The sequence below is a fragment of the Haliaeetus albicilla genome, chromosome 6, assembly GCF_947461875.1.
Source record: "Haliaeetus albicilla chromosome 6, bHalAlb1.1, whole genome shotgun sequence".
Lineage (NCBI taxonomy): Eukaryota > Metazoa > Chordata > Aves > Accipitriformes > Accipitridae > Haliaeetus > Haliaeetus albicilla.
This window is the reverse complement of record NC_091488.1, coordinates 23,767,383-23,790,919: the sequence shown is the minus strand read 5'-3', so window position 1 is coordinate 23,790,919 and position 23,537 is coordinate 23,767,383. Positions and strand designations below refer to the sequence as shown.

The 23,537-nt window shown below is 38.6% G+C and overlaps 1 protein-coding gene across 2 annotated transcripts; it reads right to left on the bottom strand.

Moving 5' to 3' along the window:
* Positions 1–1,846: 1,846 nt before the first annotated feature.
* C6H21orf91 (chromosome 6 C21orf91 homolog) lies at positions 1,847–21,970 on the bottom strand. 2 transcript variants are annotated; one of them, XM_069785326.1, is made up of 5 exons: positions 21,820–21,970; positions 21,260–21,389; positions 7,369–7,902; positions 3,944–4,006; positions 1,847–2,878 (listed from the first exon to the last, which is right to left on the bottom strand). In XM_069785326.1, the coding sequence occupies exons 2-5, from the start codon at positions 21,381–21,383 to the stop codon at positions 2,718–2,720; spliced, it is 882 nt and encodes a 293-aa protein (XP_069641427.1). In that variant the 5' UTR covers positions 21,384–21,389; positions 21,820–21,970; the 3' UTR covers positions 1,847–2,717. The 2 variants fall into 2 exon arrangements, with proteins under 2 accessions (XP_069641427.1, XP_009914040.1); XM_009915738.2 differs by lacking the exon at positions 21,820–21,970 and having other exon boundaries at positions 21,260–21,525.
* Positions 21,971–23,537: the final 1,567 nt, after the last annotated feature.

Below are 23,537 nucleotides of genomic sequence, written 5' to 3'. Positions count from 1 at the left end.
CTAAGAAAATACCCCTGCCCAATGTGAGATCCCAAGTTAGGAAAAAGGGAGAGCAACATTTTTATAATGCAGTTACCAAGTTGCTCCTAAAAAAGGAAGAATCTGCATGAAAGTAATAGAATAAGCTCTTAAATGGATTTAACTTTGTGGTATGCTCTTTTATACTCATCCAGATCTCATTTTCCTCAAGCAAGACTCCTCCTTGTGAATCTAATTACCATTTAATCCAGCCTTAGATGCAGCTGTGTTCTCACTGTTGGGGTCTCCAGGCACTATAATAAAAAAAAAGTAACAAAAGGTTTCAGGATTCAGTTTAGGTGAATGTTTTTATTGGTAGTATGTTCCTTTGTTAAAAAAAGAAAGAATTTTGTTTCTGCCCTTTACCACTAGCAATTGGAAAAAAAAAAAAAAATCTGTAGCAATTCTAGCTATGTTTTCAGAGAGGATTTAATTAAGATCCTTCTGTTTAAGTATGCCCGTTTCTGGCCAGTTCTTGTCACCATTTTAAATAAGCAATAGTTTATAATGTAAATGAAAACTGGTAAGCTTTAAGCTGTTAAGACTCTTAAACTGGATTTTATTTGATAGGTGTTCATAGCCTCAAATACCACTTTTGCAAATGCAAGTCTTTTCCCCTCTGTCTTGTTAAAGCTTGTTCACTACTTACTCAAAACACATACATCTCATATCTGAATACCCTAAGAATCAACATTTCATATACAGAAACAACTCAAATTTAATGCAAGATTTACACCAGACAGATTTCTCAGTGAAAGTCAGGAAAGCAATGAGGAAAGAAATCCCATGCATGTGATGGTATGAGCATCTTCTTACAGCACATTATTTTAAACAAAGAACACAGCCATGTCTACCTTCTTAAATTCCTCTGGGCTACAGAGATGTGCAGCAGCAACTCCAGTTCAGAGCTGACAGACAGCTGAGGTACATGCCGACCCCTTCTGCATCTTAGGCTTAAGAAAGAAAAGTTATATAGTTAATTTTCTTTTAGGCCCACTTGCTAGGTATATGCTTTCCTTTCCCCCGACTCACAATCGTATTGATGGCAAAGCATAAAAATATTTGTTTCTCCACAGCTTACGTGTCCCAGAAGTCATCCTTCCTAATTATAATCCCTCTTAAAAACAAAAATCCCTCTTAAAAACATCCCTCAACCATGCCTGGATCAAAAACTTAATCCAATATAACAAAAATAAAATACATTGAAAGGTAGTAGGAATGACTTAAAAGTGTAGATGCTATGCTTTTAATTTTAATTTTAATTTAAAAGCAAACAGCAAAGTTCAAGTCCCCACTCATACGTACTCTCAAGCTGTTCCAAACTCCTTTCAGGGCCCTTCCAGAAATGCATTATGGAAAAACAGTAAAATTAATCAACCTGTCCTATGTAGTCCAGATATCACTATAGGGAGGGCAATCAATAAACCTAGTCTGAACTTCAGCTTACTTCTCAGTTTGATTTTAAAATCAAATCTAAACCATTCTTCATGCTAGTCATTCCTTCAGCTCAGCTATATAAATTACTCCCTGTTTTCACTTGAAGTGATAAAATCAGAAAGCACAAGGCTCTGGGCAGGAGGCGGGGGGAGAGGAGGGAAATTTCTCCTCCCACTGCTGACTTTCTCAGTGCAACCCAGCAACTTTCAGTTACGCAAATGGAGCTCAACAAACTTTGGCAAAGATTGAGTTTTCTTGGTATGGTAGACTGATAAAAGTTTTAAAAAAGCAAAGGCTGTTCTGTTTTAAAACGTATCACTATTTGCATTTCAAAATCAAAATGCTTTATCACAGTCTGATCCAACTTTATAAAAAAATCATAACAAGATAATATAGTATTACAAATTTATTTAGTTTCTTCAAAGTAATTTTTCAGCATTGAAAATTTCACATATAAAACAACTTCTATGCATTAAAACCAAAGTATGGATTATTATTTTTTTAAATTTAAAGGAAGTGCTGTGCTTGTCTCTCATGAACCAAATTCTTCAGTTATAAAGCTGATAAAAATAAGTGATGCACCACCACATTTTTTTAACACACAAAATTCATCTCTTTGGGAAACAAGTTGGGTTCTTTTTTTTTTAAATTGTATCATGAAAGATACAGACCTGAAAAAAGTTAAACAATCATACACAAGGCATAAACATTACACAGAGTAATTCAGACATTTTATAAAGAGATCTGGAAAAGTACCTAAAATAGTGATATTTATTTAGTATAAAATTTCAATAATAAAATATTGCTCATAATAAATAAAACCCCATGAGTTTCATTAATACTGTTCTCTCCTTAAAGCTCTCTAGAATGTAATATGATCAGACCTGATAAAAACTCAAATTTTTATTTTTCCTCTGTATGAAGGAGGCAGGTTTACAGGCTTCAGGTCATTCTTTGTTAGAAACAATTTTATTATCAACAAAACAGAACTCATTTCAAGGCTCATGCGTAGTTATGGGCAAAAAAAAAAAAAAGCCTAACTATGAATAAACCTCATTACAGTAGATTTTAATACCTAAAACATTTGCCTTTTTTGTTAAAACCGAAAAGGAATAAGACTTCTCATGGATTACGAATGCAAAGAGAAAGCTGCCTAAGTTTCCTCAAAAGCTTCTAAATATCTGTGCAGCTGTACTTAATGGTTAACAAAGCTGTTTGTTAGGGAAAGTTAGCTCTATAGGGGGATAGAAGTTCCATCCCCTTTATATGGGGACATTTGATTTCATCCCTGCTCGTCCCATCTGTAGACATGGCAGTTTGGAGTAATTCTTCAGCAGCTGCTCAATTGCAATATGACGGACATTGAGCTCTGAGGCCAAAGAGTCCTTTTCTTGAACTTGCTGCGTCAGCTCTTCAAACACATCTGCAAGAACATTATCAGGTTAAAGCACTTGGTCCCTGTACTTTCATAGAGTTAAGAAGCAGTGCCGAACGTTATTATGAAAGAGACACAGACATATAAGTGGACTTATGCACAAGAACACCACACTTTTTCTGGTTCCAGAGCAGCTTGGAGTATGCGTTGTGAACTGAACACATCACCAGTTTATAGTTTTAGGTGAACTGAGCCAAGGTGGATCACTTTGTAACTCAAAATGAAGTTGATTTCAATTGTAACAAATAGTGTGGCCAGCAGGAGCAGGGAAGTGATCATCCCCCTGTACGCTGCACTGGTGAGGCCGCACTTTGAATACTGTGTTCAGTTTTGCTCCCTCTCTAAAAGAAAGACATTAAGGTACTGGAGTGTGTCCAAAGAAGAGCAATGAAGCTGGTGAAGGGTCTAGAGCACAAGTCTTACGAGGAGTGGCTGAGGGAACTGGCGTTGTTTAGCCTGGAGAAAGGGAGGCTGAGGGGAGACCTTATCGGTCTCTACAACTACCTGAAAGGAGGTTGTAGCGAGGTGGGTGTCAGTCTCTTCTCCCAGGTAAAAAATGATAGGACATGAGGAAATGGCCTCAGGTTGCACCAGGGGAGGTTTAGATTGGATATTAGGAAAAATTTCTTCACTGAAACACTTATCAAGCATTGGAAGAGGGCTGCCCAGGGAAGTGGTTGAGTCACCATCCCCAGAGGTATTTAAAAGGTGTGTAGATGTGGTGCCTGGGGACATGGTTTAGTGGTGGACTTCAGTGTTAGGTTTATGGTTGGACTCGATGATCTTAGAAGTCTTTTCCAATGTAAACAATTCTATGATTCCAGTAAAAAAAACCCTTAAAATAAAATATTGTATTCTTCAAAGTGGCAGTTTGCAACACCCAGGGAGGTTACATAATAAAAGCAAGTTGGAAGTTTCTTTTTTTATATGGAAACATGATAAGTCCAGTTCAAAACTTAACTGACAGGAAAGCCATTACATTTTTTTTTCAAACAACATTTTCTTTATTACAAAGCAACACAAAGCCAAACCAGAGTATTGAAAAATTCTCACCCTGGATTTGCTTGAGCAGTTTTTCATTAAGTTGCTTTAACTCTCCAGAAGTCATCATAGTCACTGTAACAATAAAATGTGTTATTACTACTACCAAAGTCACATAAGCATCCCTAAACAGACTCCTATTTTCTCAATTTGTCATCATTTGTATCCTAATAATCAACAAATGTGTGGCAGTAAGTCAGTGGCAACATTATTCATCAATCATTTATGGAAAGTTTGAAAATTCTCTCTTTTATGTTGTCATAGACAAAAATTTACCCCACAGGAAAGCCCTTTCTTCAATGTCAAAAAGCTGGAAACTCAAGTCCCCAAAACAGTAGTGTCCAGAATCAGAATTGCTTGTAAATTGCTTGACACCTTTGAATACTTTACCTTCCTCTGACTGCAAAACATGGTTTCCACAGTGTAACCCCTGCAAGTACATCTCTTTAATTGTGGGCAAGTGGACAATTCTGAGGTAAGCCCTGCTGCATTTGCAAGCCTACAGGACACAGCTTCTGGACAGAATTTTCAGCACACAAGCTACCTGTTTTGGCTATCAAGTTTTGTGCTGTATGCATAGAAGAATAATGTACATAGTTTCCACTGAGTAACTCGGTGGCAAATGATGAAGAAAAATCTTAGTCTGATATAAAGACCAGCATATAAAAATAGGTTTACTTCTCACTTTCTTGTGCTATGTTCTTAGTGAGAACTAAAAGATCTTCTGCATTGCTCCCAGTGAGAACTAAAAGATCCTCTGCATCATTCAAAAGCCCTTCTGTATCTCACGTTATGTGTACACTTATCATCCTCATAAAAAAAAATATATTAAACCTCAGAGGACAGAATTGTGAAAGTACTCTATGCTGCTGTCGATCGACAGCAACAAGTGGGGAAGCACTGGCCTGCTTCCTAGAAATTCCTCAACCCTGCCGTACCTGCTGCTGAGATGCTCTTGGCAGCACAGTGAAAACTGACAATCCTGATCACCACAGGAGGATACAAGGCACTGAAACAAGCTTTAAGACCTTGTAATTTTTAAATATTTTATTTAAACGATGCTGCAGCTTAGCAAAGCTCTCACTGCATACTTGAAGAAAACCTGTGCTGCAAACATGCAGCTTTTGTTCAGAGATTTCTCAGTGCAAGAGGTTTCTATGTTGTAAATTTAAAGCGTTAAGTTTTGAAAAGGATGGTTTTTGCCTACTCACAGGACTATTTCATTATCCTAAGCCTTCTCTTTCAATCTCTTTCTCACATCTTGCAGTTGTGGGATATTAACTTTCTGTCAGTAGTGCCAGACCAAAGAAGGTGGCAGCAGCTAAAGATAGCCTACTTGTTCCTCAAGACGTAAGGCTATTTAAGAGTGACACAAATTCACCTTTCTCCTCTAACAGCCAGGTACAGTGGTGCTCCTTCCTACCTTCGGCTATCAATACAACTGAAGATTCCTTTCTTGCATCTTACCACCCTTTAAGCTCCAGGAAAACCCTGACTGGATTTAATACAGTAATTGGCAGCTTCATAAAAATGTCAAGATTTTTTTCCCCCCTTTTATACCCAGTAGTAGGAAGTTACTTCCCATTTCTTCATTATTGTCATCAATATTTCATCAACTGTAGTGGACAGGCAGGTTCACACATTTTGTGTGTATGCATCATGATAGGACTGTTTCCTTCTGATACAGAAGGAAAAGGGAGAAGGAACAGAACACCGAATTTAAATGATAAAACATTATTCTAGCTGTAGCTGAGGTAAATTACAAAGAAATATTGGCCAAGCTATTTACAATTACATTAACAATAGATTTTTTTTTTCCTTTAGTAGACTGCTATGTCATTACAGTGGAGTTACTGCAATAAGAAGGTACCTAATTCTGGCAGAGGAAATCTGACTATATTTTTCTCCAAAATACAAACTTTATATAATCATAGAGTCTCCAAAAGAATGTCTTTTAAAGCTAAATACTGCAAAAAAGGTTAAACGAATACTTGTAATACAACACAAAATTGCCTCAGAAGTGCATTATGCAGTCATAAAATATGCAGAATAAAAAAATCTGTTATGGTGCTCAAAACAGCTTTATGTTCCCCTGTCCCAAAATCAGAGATCAGAGAGATAAATTCCAAGTCACTAACTTCAGTTAGATAACCCCATAAACCAGGTCAAGCTTTCACAATTCCTCTGTTAAGTGCTGTCCCGGTTTATGTAATCCCAATTTATGACTCCAGAGGACAAGTGGTCAAACAGCACAGCATATCTGTTTTGATTTATGGCTTTAAGACTACTAATTCACTACAAATGCAATATAAAGCATCATACAGCAGTTAAATAATATCTTTTTATAAAGAATGAGAAATGACCAAACTGTGCAAGGACAGGTTTGTTAGTTTGTTAAAAAAACAGGAGCCTAAAGAAACTGATTCCAACTTTTTACAGTACCTCTTTCTCACTCTGTCTTCTGACATTCTGAATTCCATTATTACCTTGTTTTTCATCACCTAGTTTTCCACTGAATATTCGCCAGCCTTTGTCTTCTTTCTCAGGTCTTCTGAAATTCAGAAACCCTCCCCAATTACTTCCCTCATCTACAAAAGTGAGAGTGGATGTATTCCATTGAGGACCAGGCACTGTTCTAAAAGCAGGATAGTAACTGCAGAGATCTCTAGGAACTTAGTCCAAACACACTTCATATAGGCTGATTCCAGATTCCAATATCCTAGATTTTTCTAAACACTTCTTCTGGTGACCTTCTTAAATAACTGGAAAACTTATTTTCCACTGCTTTCAGTATCACCACTGTCATCAAAAGATTGCTCAGATCTACTGCTACAGCCTTTAAGAGGACATAGTAGCATAAGGACCTTCCCATTTTCTTATGCTCAATAAATAGAAAAAATAATTAGTAAAATGCACAAGGAAAGCCTGCTACTATTAAGAATGTTTAACTTCATGTTATTTCACAAGTTTGCTCTGCTACCTTACCTCTAATTTCCCCTATTGCTTAGGGCAGCTCTCTGTAAAATGTAACTCAAGGCACCGCACAAGTTCAGTAAAACAGTTATTTTCAGGAGCTTAGTAATCTCCACAGGCATGACTGTGCAACTGCCAGGACTGACATACTGAAGTGACTGCAATCAACTGTAACATTAACTTTTTTGTGTAAGTTAGGCATGTCCTGTATCACACCCAGGTATAACTAACAGGAAAAGTAAAAATAAAAACACAAACAACCAACTCCCCCCAACAACCAAACCCTCCACACTGTTTGCTTAGCCATGTAGCGTTTTTCTTCACAGATTTTACAGTAACTCCAAACTGTTAAAAGCTGGATTTCAGGATGTAAATTAATGCCCTGTGGGGACATTATGTGGCCAAGAGATATTTCAAAGAATGCCCTTGCTTGCTAGGTTGCATGTAAATAGATATATACTTACAATCTTCCCTGCTGTGTTGAGGATGCCTTCTATGAACACTGGGAAGTGAATCACCTTCAACTTTTTCAGCTTTCTGGACTTGGTTGTGATTAGACCACAAAACACTGCTGCAGCAGAAGGTAGCACCTGTTTCTTGTAACACACCAAGTCTGAAATCAGTGGATTCTCTTTGTTCCAAAAGAGTCTGTGAGCAGCCTGAGATGCCTCCAGAATTCCCATCTATCCATTTTGCAGAGTATCTAGGTACTGGGGAGTCAAACTGTGGGAGTAATTTTCTATCAGTCTGATGTCTGAAGTTAAAAAGCTGGTGTTGGGATGGTTTTGAGCTTTCAGGATCAGAGTCTAAATCCTTGTTTTGTGCATACTGTATGATCCAGTTAATTTTTTTGCTCAAGATATTTTTTACTTCTGCATATGGACTTTTAGAGAGTTTTGATCGTGGACAGTCCTGATTTGCTATTAAGTGAAATTTTTCAAAGCAGTCTCTGTGCCCTCTTAAAGATCTTGTATGTAGAAGATCTGACTTTGGCACTCCTGTAAAGACACAATAGAAAAAAGTTCACTTAATGTATACTCAACTAATTTTTCAAAATCTTTACTCACAAGCAACCAAGAAAACAAAAACTTAACTGATCCTTTCCTATTAACAGTCTAATCACTGTAGTAAACAAGGATATGTGATACTCCACAATTTTTGAAGTTCCACTCAGTCTTGAGTCCTTAGCATATAAAGTATTTTGCACATAGTAATCTCTAGTGCAGGAATTATAGATTACCTGCATGCGCCTCTTGGATGATAATGCAGATGAATCAAACTGCTAACTCTGTACATATTGCATCACACCTATGCACAAGTGTGTAAGCTGTAAAGCAATACCAGCCATGTATCAGAAGTTCTATAGAACAATACTGAAGAGCATTTTGAGAGCAGTCATTCATGCTCCCATCTTCCAGGGATAATGTTATGAGCCATCTGCTCAACAAATACTGCAGCGTGTGGGCTTGTGCCATACCAGTGGTCAAACATAATTCAGATTTCAGTCTTAGTTTATTATTTTGCATTGGTACAAGCCTTCAGCCTAGCTAGGTAAGTTAGGTCTAATACTGTCAACACTTGCCAACACTAAACTGTCCTGAAATTAATTTCATGTAAGATGGATGTTTATTCTCCTCTTTACTTGTCCTCCTTCAAAGACTATTCAAATAGCTACAGCAGGTAAGTTACTCAAACCTCAAAGTAATTGATAGTGATTGACATGTTAAAAAGGAACACAATCTGTGAAGATCTACAGTTGGTGAGTGAACACAGATGGTATGGGAAATGACTATTTCAGAAAGTTAATAGTACTCCAGTACAAAATAACTTTCTGCAACTTCAGTGGATATTTATTTTTCTTCAGATTCATCTGTGCAGTAGATTCAGTATCCAAGCCCACAATATTGGGCAGTTCGTCATTTATCTGAACACCCAGTATACTACTTGGGAGGTCCCAATATAATGAAAAACTATTTCATCAAACAAGTACCTCATCACAAACAAGACACCTGTGAACCACTGTTTGAAAGTGCTCAATGCTTGCTAAAGACAGAATATTTAAATCAACATATGATAACGTAATTTGATCTTTGAAACTAGGCGACATGAACCAAGCTGCAGCCATTTTACCTTTTAGCACAGAAGGAAGTATATAAAAGTGATTAAAATAAAAGAAAAACCAAGAAATGCAACAGGTAAAATTTTATAATAGAGACTTTAATGAGCAATTAGCAGAAAGCTGCATGTTACAACAATCCTCAGTTATATTTGACTTACCCTCTTAAATTCTTGTGGTAAACTTTAAGCCCTCCACCTCAAATGATTAACAAATGATAAGTTGTTAAGTGATTAAATTCTGTAAATTCCCAAACTAGTCTCAAAACTAAGCTACAAAAGTAAAGTTCTTAACATGAAACTAGTGAAAACAAATCCAAGCACTTCATTTTGATTATCTCATTTGCTGGTAACTGGCATTTAAAGTTAGGGAGTTGAAACACTGAGAGTAGCCATTATGAACTTTTGATTTTCCACTCTTTGGGCAGCATTGAAACTCAAGAGGATTACTGTTCTGGTTAAGTTTGTAAGCATATACACAAAATTTATGGGGCAAAATGACAAAGAGTAGAAAATGAATGAGGACAGTAGTGGAATTTATTTAGTTCTTAGCAGCAGGGGAGAAAGGTAAGGTCATGAAAACAGACACTCCTTCTGCCCATGAACTAAGTATTAGAACAAACAAAAACCACATCCCAACCAGAGGCTTATTTTAAGAAGTTCTTCAGCAAAGTACTAAGACAGATGTTGTCTTCATGGGTACAGAGTCAAGATTCTCATTCTACACCTCAAACTATCTTTCAACCTCTTTCAGCAAATAGACATTCACTGACTATTCTTAAGCTCTACATGATCTACTGCCTACCTGCAAGGCTATTTTCCCTCTCTATCTTTACAGGGACTTAAAAAAAACCAAAACAAATAAACATTTCTAGTGAAAACAAGGAAAGAAGTAATTTGTTTCATGACTTATCGGCACAATTTAAACATAACAAGTCTGCTTAACTCTAGGAGCATGATGGAAACCCTTAAATCTTTAAGCCACAGGGAAGAGCAAACATTGTCAATTGAAGGTATAAGGCATATATTCACAACACTGCAAACCCTACAAAACCAGAATTATTTGTTCAATGTTATTTGCTTTACCCAAGTGATTCTTCAACATGCTACGCTGCTGATGCTTACAGTGCTTTCTTTTACTTACAGAAAGAGTCCTCAGATTGGCTGAAAAATAAGTTTTACACAATTTTTCTATATGATAAACACTCAGGAACCCACCTAAGAATTTGACCGTAAGACGAATGAATGAAGCCAATGTTTTCTGATCACAGGACAGAGTAATCCTGTCTAAAGCAAATAATTGAAGATTTGGCAAAGAAGAGGGAAGAAAACTGTAGAAAGTACAGTTAGTAAGTCTGGGACAAATGTAGTTTTGCACAGATTGTTTCTAGTTCACGGCTGCTAATAGGTACTACCGTCTGTTTTGCCCTCAGGATACCACGCTTTTCCCAACTCAAAAATCAAATACACCTACCAAGTTTTTACTTCTTTATTCCCCCCTGCATCTCCTCCTTCCCCAAAACTAGGGAAAGAACTACTGCAGTGTTTCTATTAAAAACAGAAAAAAATGAATCTTGCAAGTGTAATGAAACATTCCCAGAGCTGGTTCTAGAGGCATGACCTCTTGCAGTTAAGTCCTCTGCCTGGCACATGTGAAGAACCCGGTCAGACTACACTTCCTCACATACATACACTATCACTTTTGGGGCAATCACAAAAGAAACATCTGTACAACAAAGGATAGAATACTACCCTATCACTTAAAAAAAAGAATTCCTTTGAGGCTTTCTGCTTCATTATTTCAGTAAGAATAAATGTTACTTGTCCAATAGGACAAGTGAGACCGCATAAAACAAACAACAATTTTAGTTACACAAAAAAACCCCAAGTGCAGCATGACTTTATGAAGCCCCATCTGACTTATGACTAAGCCATAAGCTCAAGATTACTCAAGTCTTTCCTTCTGACAATTTATCTTTTAAAAGAGTTCTGAACATTGTTAACTTCCCCACTCCAGAGGCACGCTGCTCAAACAATGCTGTTTTATCAGAACTCAGTGATATTGGGTATGCTTGAAATCAGCAACTATTGAAGTAATATTTTTTATTCTGTAAAAGTCTAAGTTTTGCTATTTATATGCCACATATTAGCCATAATGTCACTATTTCTGAACATAGAGCAAGTATTACAAAACACTTCCAGTATACAGGACTACACTCCCCATTCTGCTGCCGCCGCTCCCCACCCCCTCCCCCGAATTTACATCCTTCCCCATCTTTTACTGAAAAAAACCAAAAAGGGTCAGTCTAAATACTCTTCAATACAGTAAGGAACAGAAAATGTACAAAACCAAAATGGTTTTGTACAGAATTGCTAACGGATTTGCTTCAGCTTTCACATAACTGGTTTGGATTCCTACAAACACACGCAAAAAAATCCTCCAAAACCCAAACCAACCCTCAATCTTTCTTTTGTACTGAGGTGACAGTTCTTTCCTATACAGAGAACATAACATCAGCCACTAACCTTCTGGAATTGCATCCCAAGAGCTGAGCATTCACAGCAGCTGCTGTGCCAGCACAAACTAGTAATGACGTACAAGTATTACAGCAAGTACGAGTACGTTTCTTTGACACAAATCCTTCTGTTGCGGGCAATACCATCACCTTTACAAGGCAGCAAAGATGCCTATTTCTTTTTGGTAAGACTTAATACTCCATTCAGCTTACTTCATATTTTTTCCTTCATCACAACTGCAGAAAAATCTACCAGCTGGTAAACTGGCATGGATCAAACGAATGATATATAAAGATGATTCAGTCTTAGAAGACACATTACTTTATTCCACACTATACACAAAGAGATGAATAAAGCAAGGTAGGACTTCTGTACATTAAAAGAAGTAATATCGTAATTTTGATGAACAGCTATTGTGAGTTATGGGGATTTTCACAGGGTTTTGGTTTTGTCTCAACATCCCTGTTTGCTAATACCCATCTCAACCTTTTTATTTTTAGGCTGGTTCTTCAAGTCAGCAATCATACAACCATCAACATTTCCCCCCCACACACATATTTAGGTATGTGTACATTTGTCCTTTATCTTACTTTCCAAGAAGAGGATTGCAGACTATGTCCAAGTATGTCCTACCCTTCATACTTATTTTTTCAGAGAAGGAAAAAGAACTGCAAAAAGCAGCAAAAAGCCCACAACCATCAAGAGCAGGAATGCTTTATCTGCAGGAAAAAAAAAATCCACCTAAATTCAGTAACATCTAGAAGACCATATCTAACTTAAGACAGCAGATGCTATTAGGAAACAAGCTCATGCCAGAGACGATTCCTCAAGTGAACAAGATTCACAGGATAATGCCAAACCTCAAGACAAATCATAAAAGAATCTCAGTGTTTACATCCATTATTTGCTTCTGATTCTGGTAACTCATGTGTCCTAGATGAAATAGGAATGGTATCAAATTACCCAGCAGTATCTTTCTATGTTGAGCACTTGTGAGAACAGGGCTGCTTACTTAAGAGCCTAGTATTTCAGGGAGAGAGAGGGGGCAGGGGGGAAGTGGAGCATTTCAATTTTAAAGCTATGCAAGGCAGAAACTCTTCCTCTATACTGGTATAGTTCTCAACATACCGAGTCCTAATCCAGTCCTGCAAAATAATTTTGTAAATAAATGACTAGCAATTATGCAATTTATAAAGTAGTATACATTTTTGTAACTTCTAGTTATTTGTAAGTGCAAAGTAGCAGAGAGCAGGGAGACTATTTACCATATAACCAGGTGCATAATCACATCTCAATACATTCCACCCCATTTTAAAGCACTCGTACATGAAAGCAAATCAGTTTCCATCATATTAAAATCTGTTGGTTTGTTTTTTTTTTTAAGGGAAGAAGTCCATAAAGACTACTTGTGCCCTTGCAACTGGTTCACTGAGAACTATGTATACTCTTCTTCATGATAAAGATACAGAACTACATTGAAATGTTTGCTCACATTTATATATAAAGCTGGCTAGAATAGCTGTCTTATTTGGAGATTATAATAATAATAAAAAAGACGTTCAATTCAAAAGGAATGCTCTTGAATTCCCAGACTACTTCACATCCCTTCACAAATGTTTTCATTAAAAAAAAGAAAATCAGTGATCATTAGCCTGCTTGTTTATCTTCCACAGTGGGGTTTTTTTAAATTTGTTTGTTATTCTTTTTTTAAAAAACCTTATTTGGTCTTTCAGCTCCATCAGCTGGAAATAATGTTAAAGAAAGTGTGTGTTCCCTTCTTAGCAATTTGTAATGCAATGCTGGAAACTAATTGTTTTTGCAATGGTGAATAACCTTAGCTTGAACAGCTGAAGAGGAAAAAAACCCCAGAATTTAAGATGAAGTGAACTAAAATTAACAAGAATACTTCTAGACACATGAATAGTCAATTATAAGTTTGTACTACATTAGTTAAAGCCATATTAAAGTCCCTTTAAAGAATTTATAAATACTTATGGGTAAGATTTATACCCAACCATAGAGAAAGAAAAAGAAAAGCTGCCTTCTCAGTATAACACTGGCATCCACCATATATATAGCTTCCATAAACGTGTAAAGTACATGTGGTTATTAAGGACAGTCAAAGGAGAGTGAATGCACTTCATAAAGCAAATTTGTATAGTACTGGCAACAAGGGTGAAATTAACTGTTTAAGTCAGAACACTTAGAAAAGGTACACCTGTAGTTTTAGCTAGTTGTGGAGGCTGCCTTCGTAGCCCGTGAAGAAACGCTTCTCGGGCACAACTCACCTCATCTTAAATAGTTACCTCTAGCAAGATTTGTGATAGGCACATATGCTTTTTCCTTTAATCCTGTAAGCAAGCATGAACCCTTGTGAAGGGCACCAGTCTGTGGCTGCCTACTTTAGGAGCCCCGGCTTTCACTACACATTCTGAAACGTCCCAGCTGCTGCTCCCCTCCCGCATGCACACAGTATCGCTCTGTGAACAGGCATGTTTAGCCAGCTCACAAAACAGCTCCTAAACATCTGCTAGTGTCCACTAGCAACACAAAGATCAGATGAGCTCAAGTTTGGTTTACCTAGTGTACAGCGCTAAGACCTGCAGCAGACAGGGAAATGCTTCACAAGGCATTAAATGTTCACGTCTATTTTAAGCCACTGCTGCATCTTAGTCTGCTTATTAAGAGTGCTGAAAGAGGGGGTTCTTATAATAGAAAAGCAGGTCCCAAGACCTGTTCAAAATACATTAAATAAAACCAGCCCATGATAACCTAAGACAGCAAGTCATCCACACGTTCAAATGACAAGAGCTGGGGAAAACTGATACACTTCAGTTGTATAATTCTGCCAACACTGAAAAATGGGATCTTTAGAGACATATACATCCGCCTGACAAGACTTAAAGCCAACTACTATTTTTAAGTGTATGCATGCAGTTTCATTTGAGAGTTAAATCTTATGATTTATGAGATTGGCTAGAAGGAAAATGCCAGTGCCATTCATTAACTTCCAAAACCAGACACCTGGTAAAGACTAGATATCATCTTGTTCATAAATTAAAGTTCTCTCCTCACTTTCATATGATAAAGCCAGTACAATCCATACATCAAGTGTGCATACAAATCATCTCCCACTGCATTTCTATTAGCTCATTTGTATTTTAGTACATAGCAAAGACATACTATATAAAACAGAACAGAGATCCAACTGACCCTTTAAACACATTTTCAAAATTCATGTTCCCTATAAACTACTTCACTAAGAAGAGACTTTACTACCGTATTAAACAAGCCAATACATTCTGATGAAAACTTTACTGCAGGAGCTACTATGTTAAAGATGTCTCTCACTTTGGAAGAAAAAAATCAATTAAATTGACCTTGAAGAGAATGGAAGCCATAAGACAGTATTTCTGTATTCTGGATGATGCCAGGTAAGTAACATTAACTGCTCAATTTGCTTGTTTGCATGCACAAACCTCCCAAATTTACACATAGAAAATGCAAGAATGTACTTTTAGAACTAGCCACACAGCTCTACTATTACTCAGCGGTACTTATATGGCACTTAGAAGATTAAGAATAGCACCAACTCTGTTTGGACTTGAATTCGTAGTTAAGAGGTTTACTGGAAACTGCAGCAAGTTCCACAAGTCCATTCAAGGTTGCAGATATGAGTCATACCCCTGGACTGCAAATGTTACCTTGAACCAAGTTCTCATCTGTCTAGCCTAAAGGGCAGTGATGAAATTTTTTAGCTTTTGTTGCCAGAATAATACATTTTATTGGTTATTATTTCATTAACATTGAAAAAAAGAAGGATGTGTAATTATTTTGGAACAGAATGAAACTAAAACAGCAGTTTCCAATCCTTTCAGCTATACCTTACAACCCATTTTATTTCAGTGACATATTTTTCTGTAGGGTCTAAGAAGAAAAAAGTGATATTTGAATGTTTATAGCTTTTAACAACTAAACCACTTTTTTTTTTTTTTTAAGATGAACATGAAGAACACAGAATGATGATATTACACAAGATTTTATAGACCTTAATAGGAAAAAAGCTATGCAATAAGACAGATTTTTTTATATCATCTTTGTCTCAGCCTGGAGACTAGGATGCACCAACCTGACATTGAAACTGCCTCAAATGCTGTGAGCCTATCAGAACTTTAAAGGATCATGGAAATGTAATTAAAAAACATAAATCAGGGGAATAAACGCCCAGTATTTACACTATCTCTTCTTTTATATTGCAAGACCTGGGATACAGACCATCATTTGCTATTCAGCTGTTGTTCAACTTTAAACAGAAATGGAAGCAAGCCAGTTTGCTTGTCATCTAGCATTCTCCAAGACGTTATCGTAGTTAGCAGCACCAGATAAGCAAAAAAGTAAATAAAAATCAGCTCAATCATGTTTTCCCCTTCCATTATGGTTTTGTCTGTTACAAACCCTCTAATTTCAAGAAACTCACAGATTTTTAACTAATTCTGCATTAAGACATACCCGCATGAAACCAGGTTCAGACAGATACATTATCTACGACAAGTAATGTAAAACTAAACCGTAATTATAACAGAATTTTAACTTTGAAACCTTCAGAGACAAGTCTGATATTTGAACAAATACATTCAGCTATTAAGTTCCTGAAGCTGGGATTTCCACAGGCATTGTCCAGAGGACCACAAAGCGTTCATTAACGAAGAACACATCTGCATTGCACAATGCATTCCCATGTGAAGATATCTGAACTCTAAATAGCACCACAGGCAGCACAACTGCTTAGCACTCTAGTCGCCTTTGCGTGCTCTGTGAAACATGGGCTAGATAGTTACATCCTCCTAACAGGAGAATTAGAGCATAGTCAGGTATCTCCATACAGCACCACATTCTTATGTGGAAATCCTACAACTGGAATTTCAAAGCAGCTTGTAGGATGCCATATTCAGGCAGAAGGTTTTGTTTTGTTGATACGTACACATACAGACAGCTTTTATACATAGACACACGTATATTTTTATGTGTTCATATATTTCCCCCCAACCACCAGTTAAACCTGCAGATCTGTTATTAGTATTACATATTTGCTACCAGAGTTCAGTTAATCATTTTCCCATATTATAATGAAATTAAAAAGAAGAAGTTTGTCTCAAACTGACAGAAAACACATTATTTTCTGGCTTATGCAATTCAGTTACACATGAATTTAAAACATTTCCTATTTCAATCCAGAGATTACTGTGACACCTTCTCAGAAAAACAAAACAGTACACAATCTCTGATGTTCACTTTGTCCGCACAAGGCAAACAAAAGCCAACACCAAACTCCAGCACACCCATACCACCAGGATATTCTAAACCCCATCTAGAATTTTAAAACCACTGTACAGAATCAGCTTCATTTCTCACATATGAAATAATAAATGACCATTTTAAGTATTTTGCATATTTTAAAGACTCACGTTAGCATTCTGATGTGCTAAATCACCTGATAATGATCCTTCAGACACAAAAGCCAGTTTTGCAATAAAGTATGTATGTGTAGCTCAGTCCACTGAGGCTCCCCGAGCATGAATCCTCAAACTGAGCTGCAAGAGCAAGTGCAACAGGGACAAAAATACTGCCCTTTCAAGACACGCTCCCCCACCCCATTTAGACTGAAGATTAGCACTACTTAACTATGCTAAGAAAGTTACTCTTTCCCTGTTCCTCAAGAAAAGTTGATGACACATAACAGGAGGAAGTTTAAACCTGCATCTTGACTTTGTTTCTGTATGCCCACATTCCCTTCCTCCTTACTTTGCCAATAGTCCTTAAGTCAACTTCAGAGAAACAGACCCTATAATCCATATATATCAATTCTGAATAAATTCTGTGACAGACACCACAGCTAAACTCCAAGCTGCACTCAAACCAGCAGTTTCTGTGAATTAACTAAACTTAGTAAGAAGCACAATCACATTTTAGGCTAAGCTATCATTTTTTTTTATTAAAAGTCTAAAATCTAGTATTAAAAAAATTATGATGGAGTAATGATTTCTGATAAAAAACATAAAGGTTTTATGACACAGTAACTAACTTCCTCATTCAGAATTATTTAAGGCAGACCACAGATTAAGCTTTCTGTGTAGTGGTCTTCTCTATAAAGGACTATAAGAATAATTTGATTTTTTTTTTTTGTTTTTATCAATTATGTAACATTATCGAGCTATTGTCCAAACATAATAAAGGTTACAAAAATACACCTCAACATCAGGAAGGTAAAGGCTGAGACACATCACAACACTGATCCAGGAAGAAATCTGTTGAGTCATTACTGTTGGGGATGGTCTACGATTTGTTCATTTCGAATTACTCCTCTTACTTAACCAAGACGATCAATGTTACCATCTATGTGCAAGCAAACGTACTGCTGTTGAACTCACATGTCAGAAGACACAACGATTCACCAATCTATAATGTAATTAAGTGCAGCTAAGTAAATTATATTTCTATAGTGTTTTGTTTATATACCTTTGAGAAAGTCTGTTTCAGAGGCAATTCAGGTGGCTAAGCCTTGGGCTAGATCAGTTTCAAGTGTGTGGATTTACCTTAGACAGCTTTAAGCAGTCAGATACTGGCACAAAGGGAAACAGAACTGTTCTCAAGAGTTTTGTTAAAGCACTAGAATATAACACCCTTTTAAAAAAGGAAATTGGGAAACCTGCTTCCAGCATTTCATATGTGGAAGTTAACAGGGTGCTGCAAACAGTGGGAGTACTTAAGCATGCTGCAAGATGCTGAGCTGTGACTAATAGCCTGTCTGTTCTTCAACAGCAGTGATTTCCTGCTTCACTTAAGGGAGAAGTTATGCATGCATATCAACACTAAAAATGAGCAAGCATTGACCTAGCTGTTGCATTAATATCTTTTTAGAATAGCCTATTTCACTTCCTGAATTACTTAAAAATATATGTACGTGTTTTAATTGCTTGGATTTTTAAATATGATGTTAAATAAAAAAGCAAACTATTAGTGAGAAAGACACTTATTTGTAAGTGTAGGATAGCACATCTACAGAGTTATACAACTTACTTGACTCTGTTCAACAAGTAGCTATGTTATAATGTATCTGAACTGCATTAAAATATAATTTTAATAATATTTCAGTAATATATAGACGATATAATATATATATTTTAATAATAATATAAGATTTAGGTTAGATATTAGGAAAAATTTTTTTACTGAGAGGGTTGTCAAACATTGGAATTGGCTGCCCAGGGAAGTGGTTGAGTCACCATCCCTGGAGGTATTCAAAAACCGAGTGGATGGGGTACTTCAGGACATGGTTTAGAGGGCATGGTTGATGGGTGGACTCGATGATCTTGAAGGTCTTTTCCAACCTAAATGATTCTATGATTCTATAAAGCAGGAGGTTAGTATGAAAACATCCAGTATAAAATTCTGAGTTAGTGAATTATCCATTTCATTCCTTACCCAGGGTTACCAAAAGATTACTTTAGATGTATATAAATCATAGTCTTTATTGCAGGAAATACAGGAATGCAGTAGATATGTCAAAAGTCGGTAGGAAGAATGTGAACATGGATATGGTAAGGGGCTGGCTCACGCAGTGGTTCAGCTAAAAAGTCTTATAAAGATTCTTTATAAAAAGTCACTTACACAATCTCCGCCACCCTTAAATGTCCTCTCCCTATAACAGCAGTAACAGTATATCTTTTCAAAGCGGTACACAGAAGACATAATATCAGAAGTTAAGATATTTTGATGCTATAATGATCAAAGATATTAATACTTTTCTTTTACTATGCAAAATAAAAGATTAAGAATATAACAGTGAACGTAATTTCAGATGAGCTCTCATCAGTATTCTATTCAAGTAGTCTTCTTTTAAAATTAATCAAAAATTTAGAAGATTATGCAAAGTAGTCTGCTGCACAGACTAAGTCTTTACTATTAAAGTCTACTTAGACTTCGGGGGGGGGGAGGGGGAATATTCCAGCTAAATCATATGATCATTTTGTAAAGTAATACCCATAACAAGTAACTTTGACAAATCCACAGCTTATGTTAAATAATGGAGCAATCCAGCAATTTTTTAATGCATCCTGTTTTATTTGTTTCAGTACTTCCAAAACAAAACTAGATTCTGAATGTAATTGAAGTACTTGATTCTCATTATGGCAATATGGTTTTTTTCTCATTTTAAAGCCTAGAGAATAAACATCTTTACTTCATATTGAGAACCATAAGCCTATCATTTTAAAGCAGTAAGAAAACTCAAGCAGATTGACAGGCTGTCTTGGGTTAGATAGTTGCTCTGTGTTTTACCAAAAAAGTGCAAATACACAAGCATGTCTCTTGTAAACAAAAGCATAAAGTGTGCAAATTATTACTGAACTATGGAAGCATCATTCAGATTAAAATATATTGCCTCTAGCAGCAACAAAGCCTTTAAAGGCATCATTTTTTTAAAAAATCAAACCAAAACTAAGTATTTAAAAGTGATTCCAATTTGCTAATGCATTTTTCAGATTTCTGTAAGGTAAGAACAAAATTTTATTACCTATACATGCCTTAAAAGTCAGATGCACAATAGAAACAGTGTATGGAATACATACCCTTACAGCCCCCTACATTCCAGTCAGTTTTATGCTTCTTAGGGTTCAGAATAAGCAACCAGATCACTGGGTACAGTGCTCATACCTCATAGCACTTTCCCGTCAGAAAGACCTCATCTTAAGACCTTTAGTGTACTCCCATATATGTCAGAGACACAGCAAATCTTACTGTCTATCATCAAGAAATGGGACTATTCACATAATAGCGTTAAGATCTTCATATTCAATTGCTCCATACCAATACAGATTACTCTAGGTAGTCACATGTAAGTACAATTGGTAAATAGTACTTTATATAACTGGAATCAAGCAACAATATTTACACTTCCAAAAAAATACTTATTTGACTTAAAAAAGGGAAATAACTCATTTACTGCTCATTCATGCCCCACACTTGATTCATGCATGAAAAGCAGCAACAAGATAAGTAAATTCTTTAGCAAAACAAGGTTTGAAATTCTGAAAATACCATTTTGGAGGCCAGAGACTACGCTTACAAGATTAGTCTTTTAAAAGATGGACAAAATTCCCACTTTATAATTTGCAAACTTTAAGAAGCTTTGACAATGAACTTGGTTTTATCATATTACGTGTATTGTCACCCTATGAAGGCAAAAATAAATAACCCTCTGATTACTTCTAGTGAAAGTGAAACATTGATCTGCTTCCAAAAAACCCCTATTGTGCTTTAAAATCTGCCATTTAAGTAAGTTTTATACATAGACCCCTCTAACTATTGAACAAAAATCCTGAATAAACGCAGGAGACAAACTCCTGCCGATCTGAGTTAACACCAGAGGTCTAATACCAGCAGGTGAAATTAACACCAGGACATTTCAGAAGCTCTCAAAAGGTGGGTACATCTTTACACCTAGGGGAGCAGGCGCTAGAGCAGCTAGGGCACCCACCTTCGCTGGAAATGAGCTACCTGGGAACGTAACAAACTAGTTTGGCCAGCAAGAAAACTTTCTAAGCATACATGTTTTCAAACCTAAGCCTTTACGAAAGCTTTCAGGTAAGCTCAATTCACACTCGGCTCCAAGCTAAGCAGTCTGTGTCCAAAATTTGACAAAGATGACTCGCTTTAAAATGTTACCTTCGATGTTCAGCTCAAAACAAACGTGGCAGAACGAGAGCGTTTCCTTCTCGGTCCCCAGCTTGCAGACGCTGCAGACGTTGTCATCGTCCAAGTCGATGCTCACAAACTGCTCTTCGTTCATAGTGCCCTTGGGGGGTGGCGACAAGGGAGGGGACCGTTATTTCAACCGCCACCCCGGCGAAGCACCGGCCGCCCCACGCCTGGAGAGGCGGCCGGCGGCACCACACGCCGCCCCCCCGGGCCCCGGTCCCGGTCCCGGTCCCGGCCCGCCCCGACACGCCAGGCCGACAGCCGAACGAGGGAGGGAGCGTCCCGGGAAAGTTTCTTCCTCAGAGCGCGGAGGGGGGGGGGGGGGCGCGGGCAGCGGTCAGGTCGCACAGCGACCGAGCCCTCCCGCCGCCTTCCCGCCCGCGCACCCCTCCTTTCGTCCGGAGGCTGCCCCGTCCCGTCCCGCTCCCTGCCAAGCTCCATCCACAGGCGCCTCATCACCCACCCGTCTCCGCGCACCGGCGGCACGGACGCTCCGCCACCGCTAGAACCGCCCCGGCCCCGCTCACCGCCACGCCGTTCCCCGCCGCCGCCCGCCCCAGCGCCGCGCTCCACTATTGTTCGGCCGCCAGCGCCTCCGCCGCCGGAGCTTGGCGCCAGGCACCGCCCGCCGCTTCCGGCCGAGACCACGGCTCCTGCGGGGGGGTAGGGGGAGCTGGGCCCTAGAGCCGCGCTCCGCCGCACCTCAGCGGCTGACGTCGCCTCAGAGCAGGGCCATGAAGGGCGCAGAGGCGGAAGGAGCGAGCGGCTGCCGCCTCCCCGCCCCTCCGCGCGGCCACAGCTACCGGGAGCTCCCCTGCTCCCCAGCAGTATTGGGCTCTCCCAGAGCGCGGCTGCGGTACCTCCCCCGCGCGGGGGAACGGGGGCGGGGTGGGGGGATGAGGGGAAGTCCGCCCGGCGCCGCGGCAGCCCCGCCGCCTGCCCCGCCCCGCCCCGTCGCGGGCGAGCAGGCGGGCGAGCAGGCGGGCGAGCAGGCGGGCGAGCAGGCGGGCGAGCAGGCGGGCGAGCAGGCGGGCGAGCAGGCGGGCGAGCCGCCGTGATCCGTGTGGCGGTGCTGATACCTCGTTTGGGGCCTAGTTCTGCAGTTATCCCAGCGTACGTTTGCATTTAATTAGCTGGTCATACATGATACGGAGTGCCCTCGGGATTCGTGTTGATAAGGTTTTGTTAGAAATGCCAAAAAAAAAAAAAAAGTGTGTAGGAATTGAGGCCAGGGTGGGTTTGCCGAACGGCAGGGAGGGAATAAAGTCAAGATCTGCTGCCACGCATGTGTGCACAGAACTGGCAAATCTGTGCTGAATTTTAGCTATGTCCTTTCATGGCTCAGGATGGGATTACTCTAGCCTGAGCTTCCCAGGAAATAAAAATTGCTCCTCAGGGATTGTTGTTGGGGTTTGCCTCATGTACCTGTAGAGGAAGGAAAGAAAAAAGTGTAACTGTTGAACGGGGTTAAAAGTTGGTGTGCATGGAAGGCAGGAGATGGAGGAGAAAGGGGAATGTGCATAAGAGAGAAACAGTCTATGAGTCCCAAGTATACATACTTGACATGATGGAAAATACCAAGAACAGGCTGTAAGTATGACCTGAATAGAAAGCAAAAGCAAGCCAGATCTGTGCTTGCGCTTCGTACATGAAGCCACAACTAATAGATCGTATCGGCTTGAGAATTTCCACAACTGACGGAAATTACGTACAACAGGTTCCTACATGTCAAAGTAGGATTGTTTATGAAAGAGCTAAGTAATCTCCAGAATCCCCTCCGTCAAAACACGTCTCTACAGTTTTTATTGTTTCTTTCACTATTTTCTTGGGGCATTTTCTTCAATTTTATCAAAAAGAAAGAAAAAAGAAATCCCAGGCTGTGCTAGAGTCCCATCCTTCACAGCTCTTAAGTAGCGAGTCGACTTCAGCTTTGCTTCTGTTGGAGGATGATGGAGCATATTTCATCCCAGAGCTTCCTGAAATCTTCCTCAAATTGCTTCTCCCATGGGCTGAGACTGGACTTGGGAGAAGGGTTGCATTTCCCTGTCCCCTCGTCCGCTGCTTTTTTGATATGCCTGAAGATTGCTAAGGAAGCAGCAGCCTGACTTCATTGCAAAAGCAATATTAAGACACAAAAAAGGACGTCAGCCTGGGGTAGAAGATTTAGAAACAGAAAGGAGAGACTGGCCAGATGATGGTAGAGGATTGTAAAATCTATAAATATTTCCTCTCCAGAATCTGATGG

What these genes read in the sequence shown, in the direction of transcription:
- C6H21orf91 (XM_069785326.1), bottom strand. Translation starts at nt 21,383, where the DNA reads ATGAACGAAGAGCAGTTTGTGAGCATCGACTTGGACGATGACAACGTC. An exon ending in TTTTGAGCTGAACATCGAAG is followed by an intron (nt 7,903 to 21,259) that starts GTAACATTTTAA and finishes GTGTCTTTACAG; the next exon opens with GAGTGCCAAAGTCAGATCTT. An exon ending in TCAACACAGCAGGGAAGATT is followed by an intron (nt 4,007 to 7,368) that starts GTAAGTATATAT and finishes TTATTGTTACAG; the next exon opens with TGACTATGATGACTTCTGGA.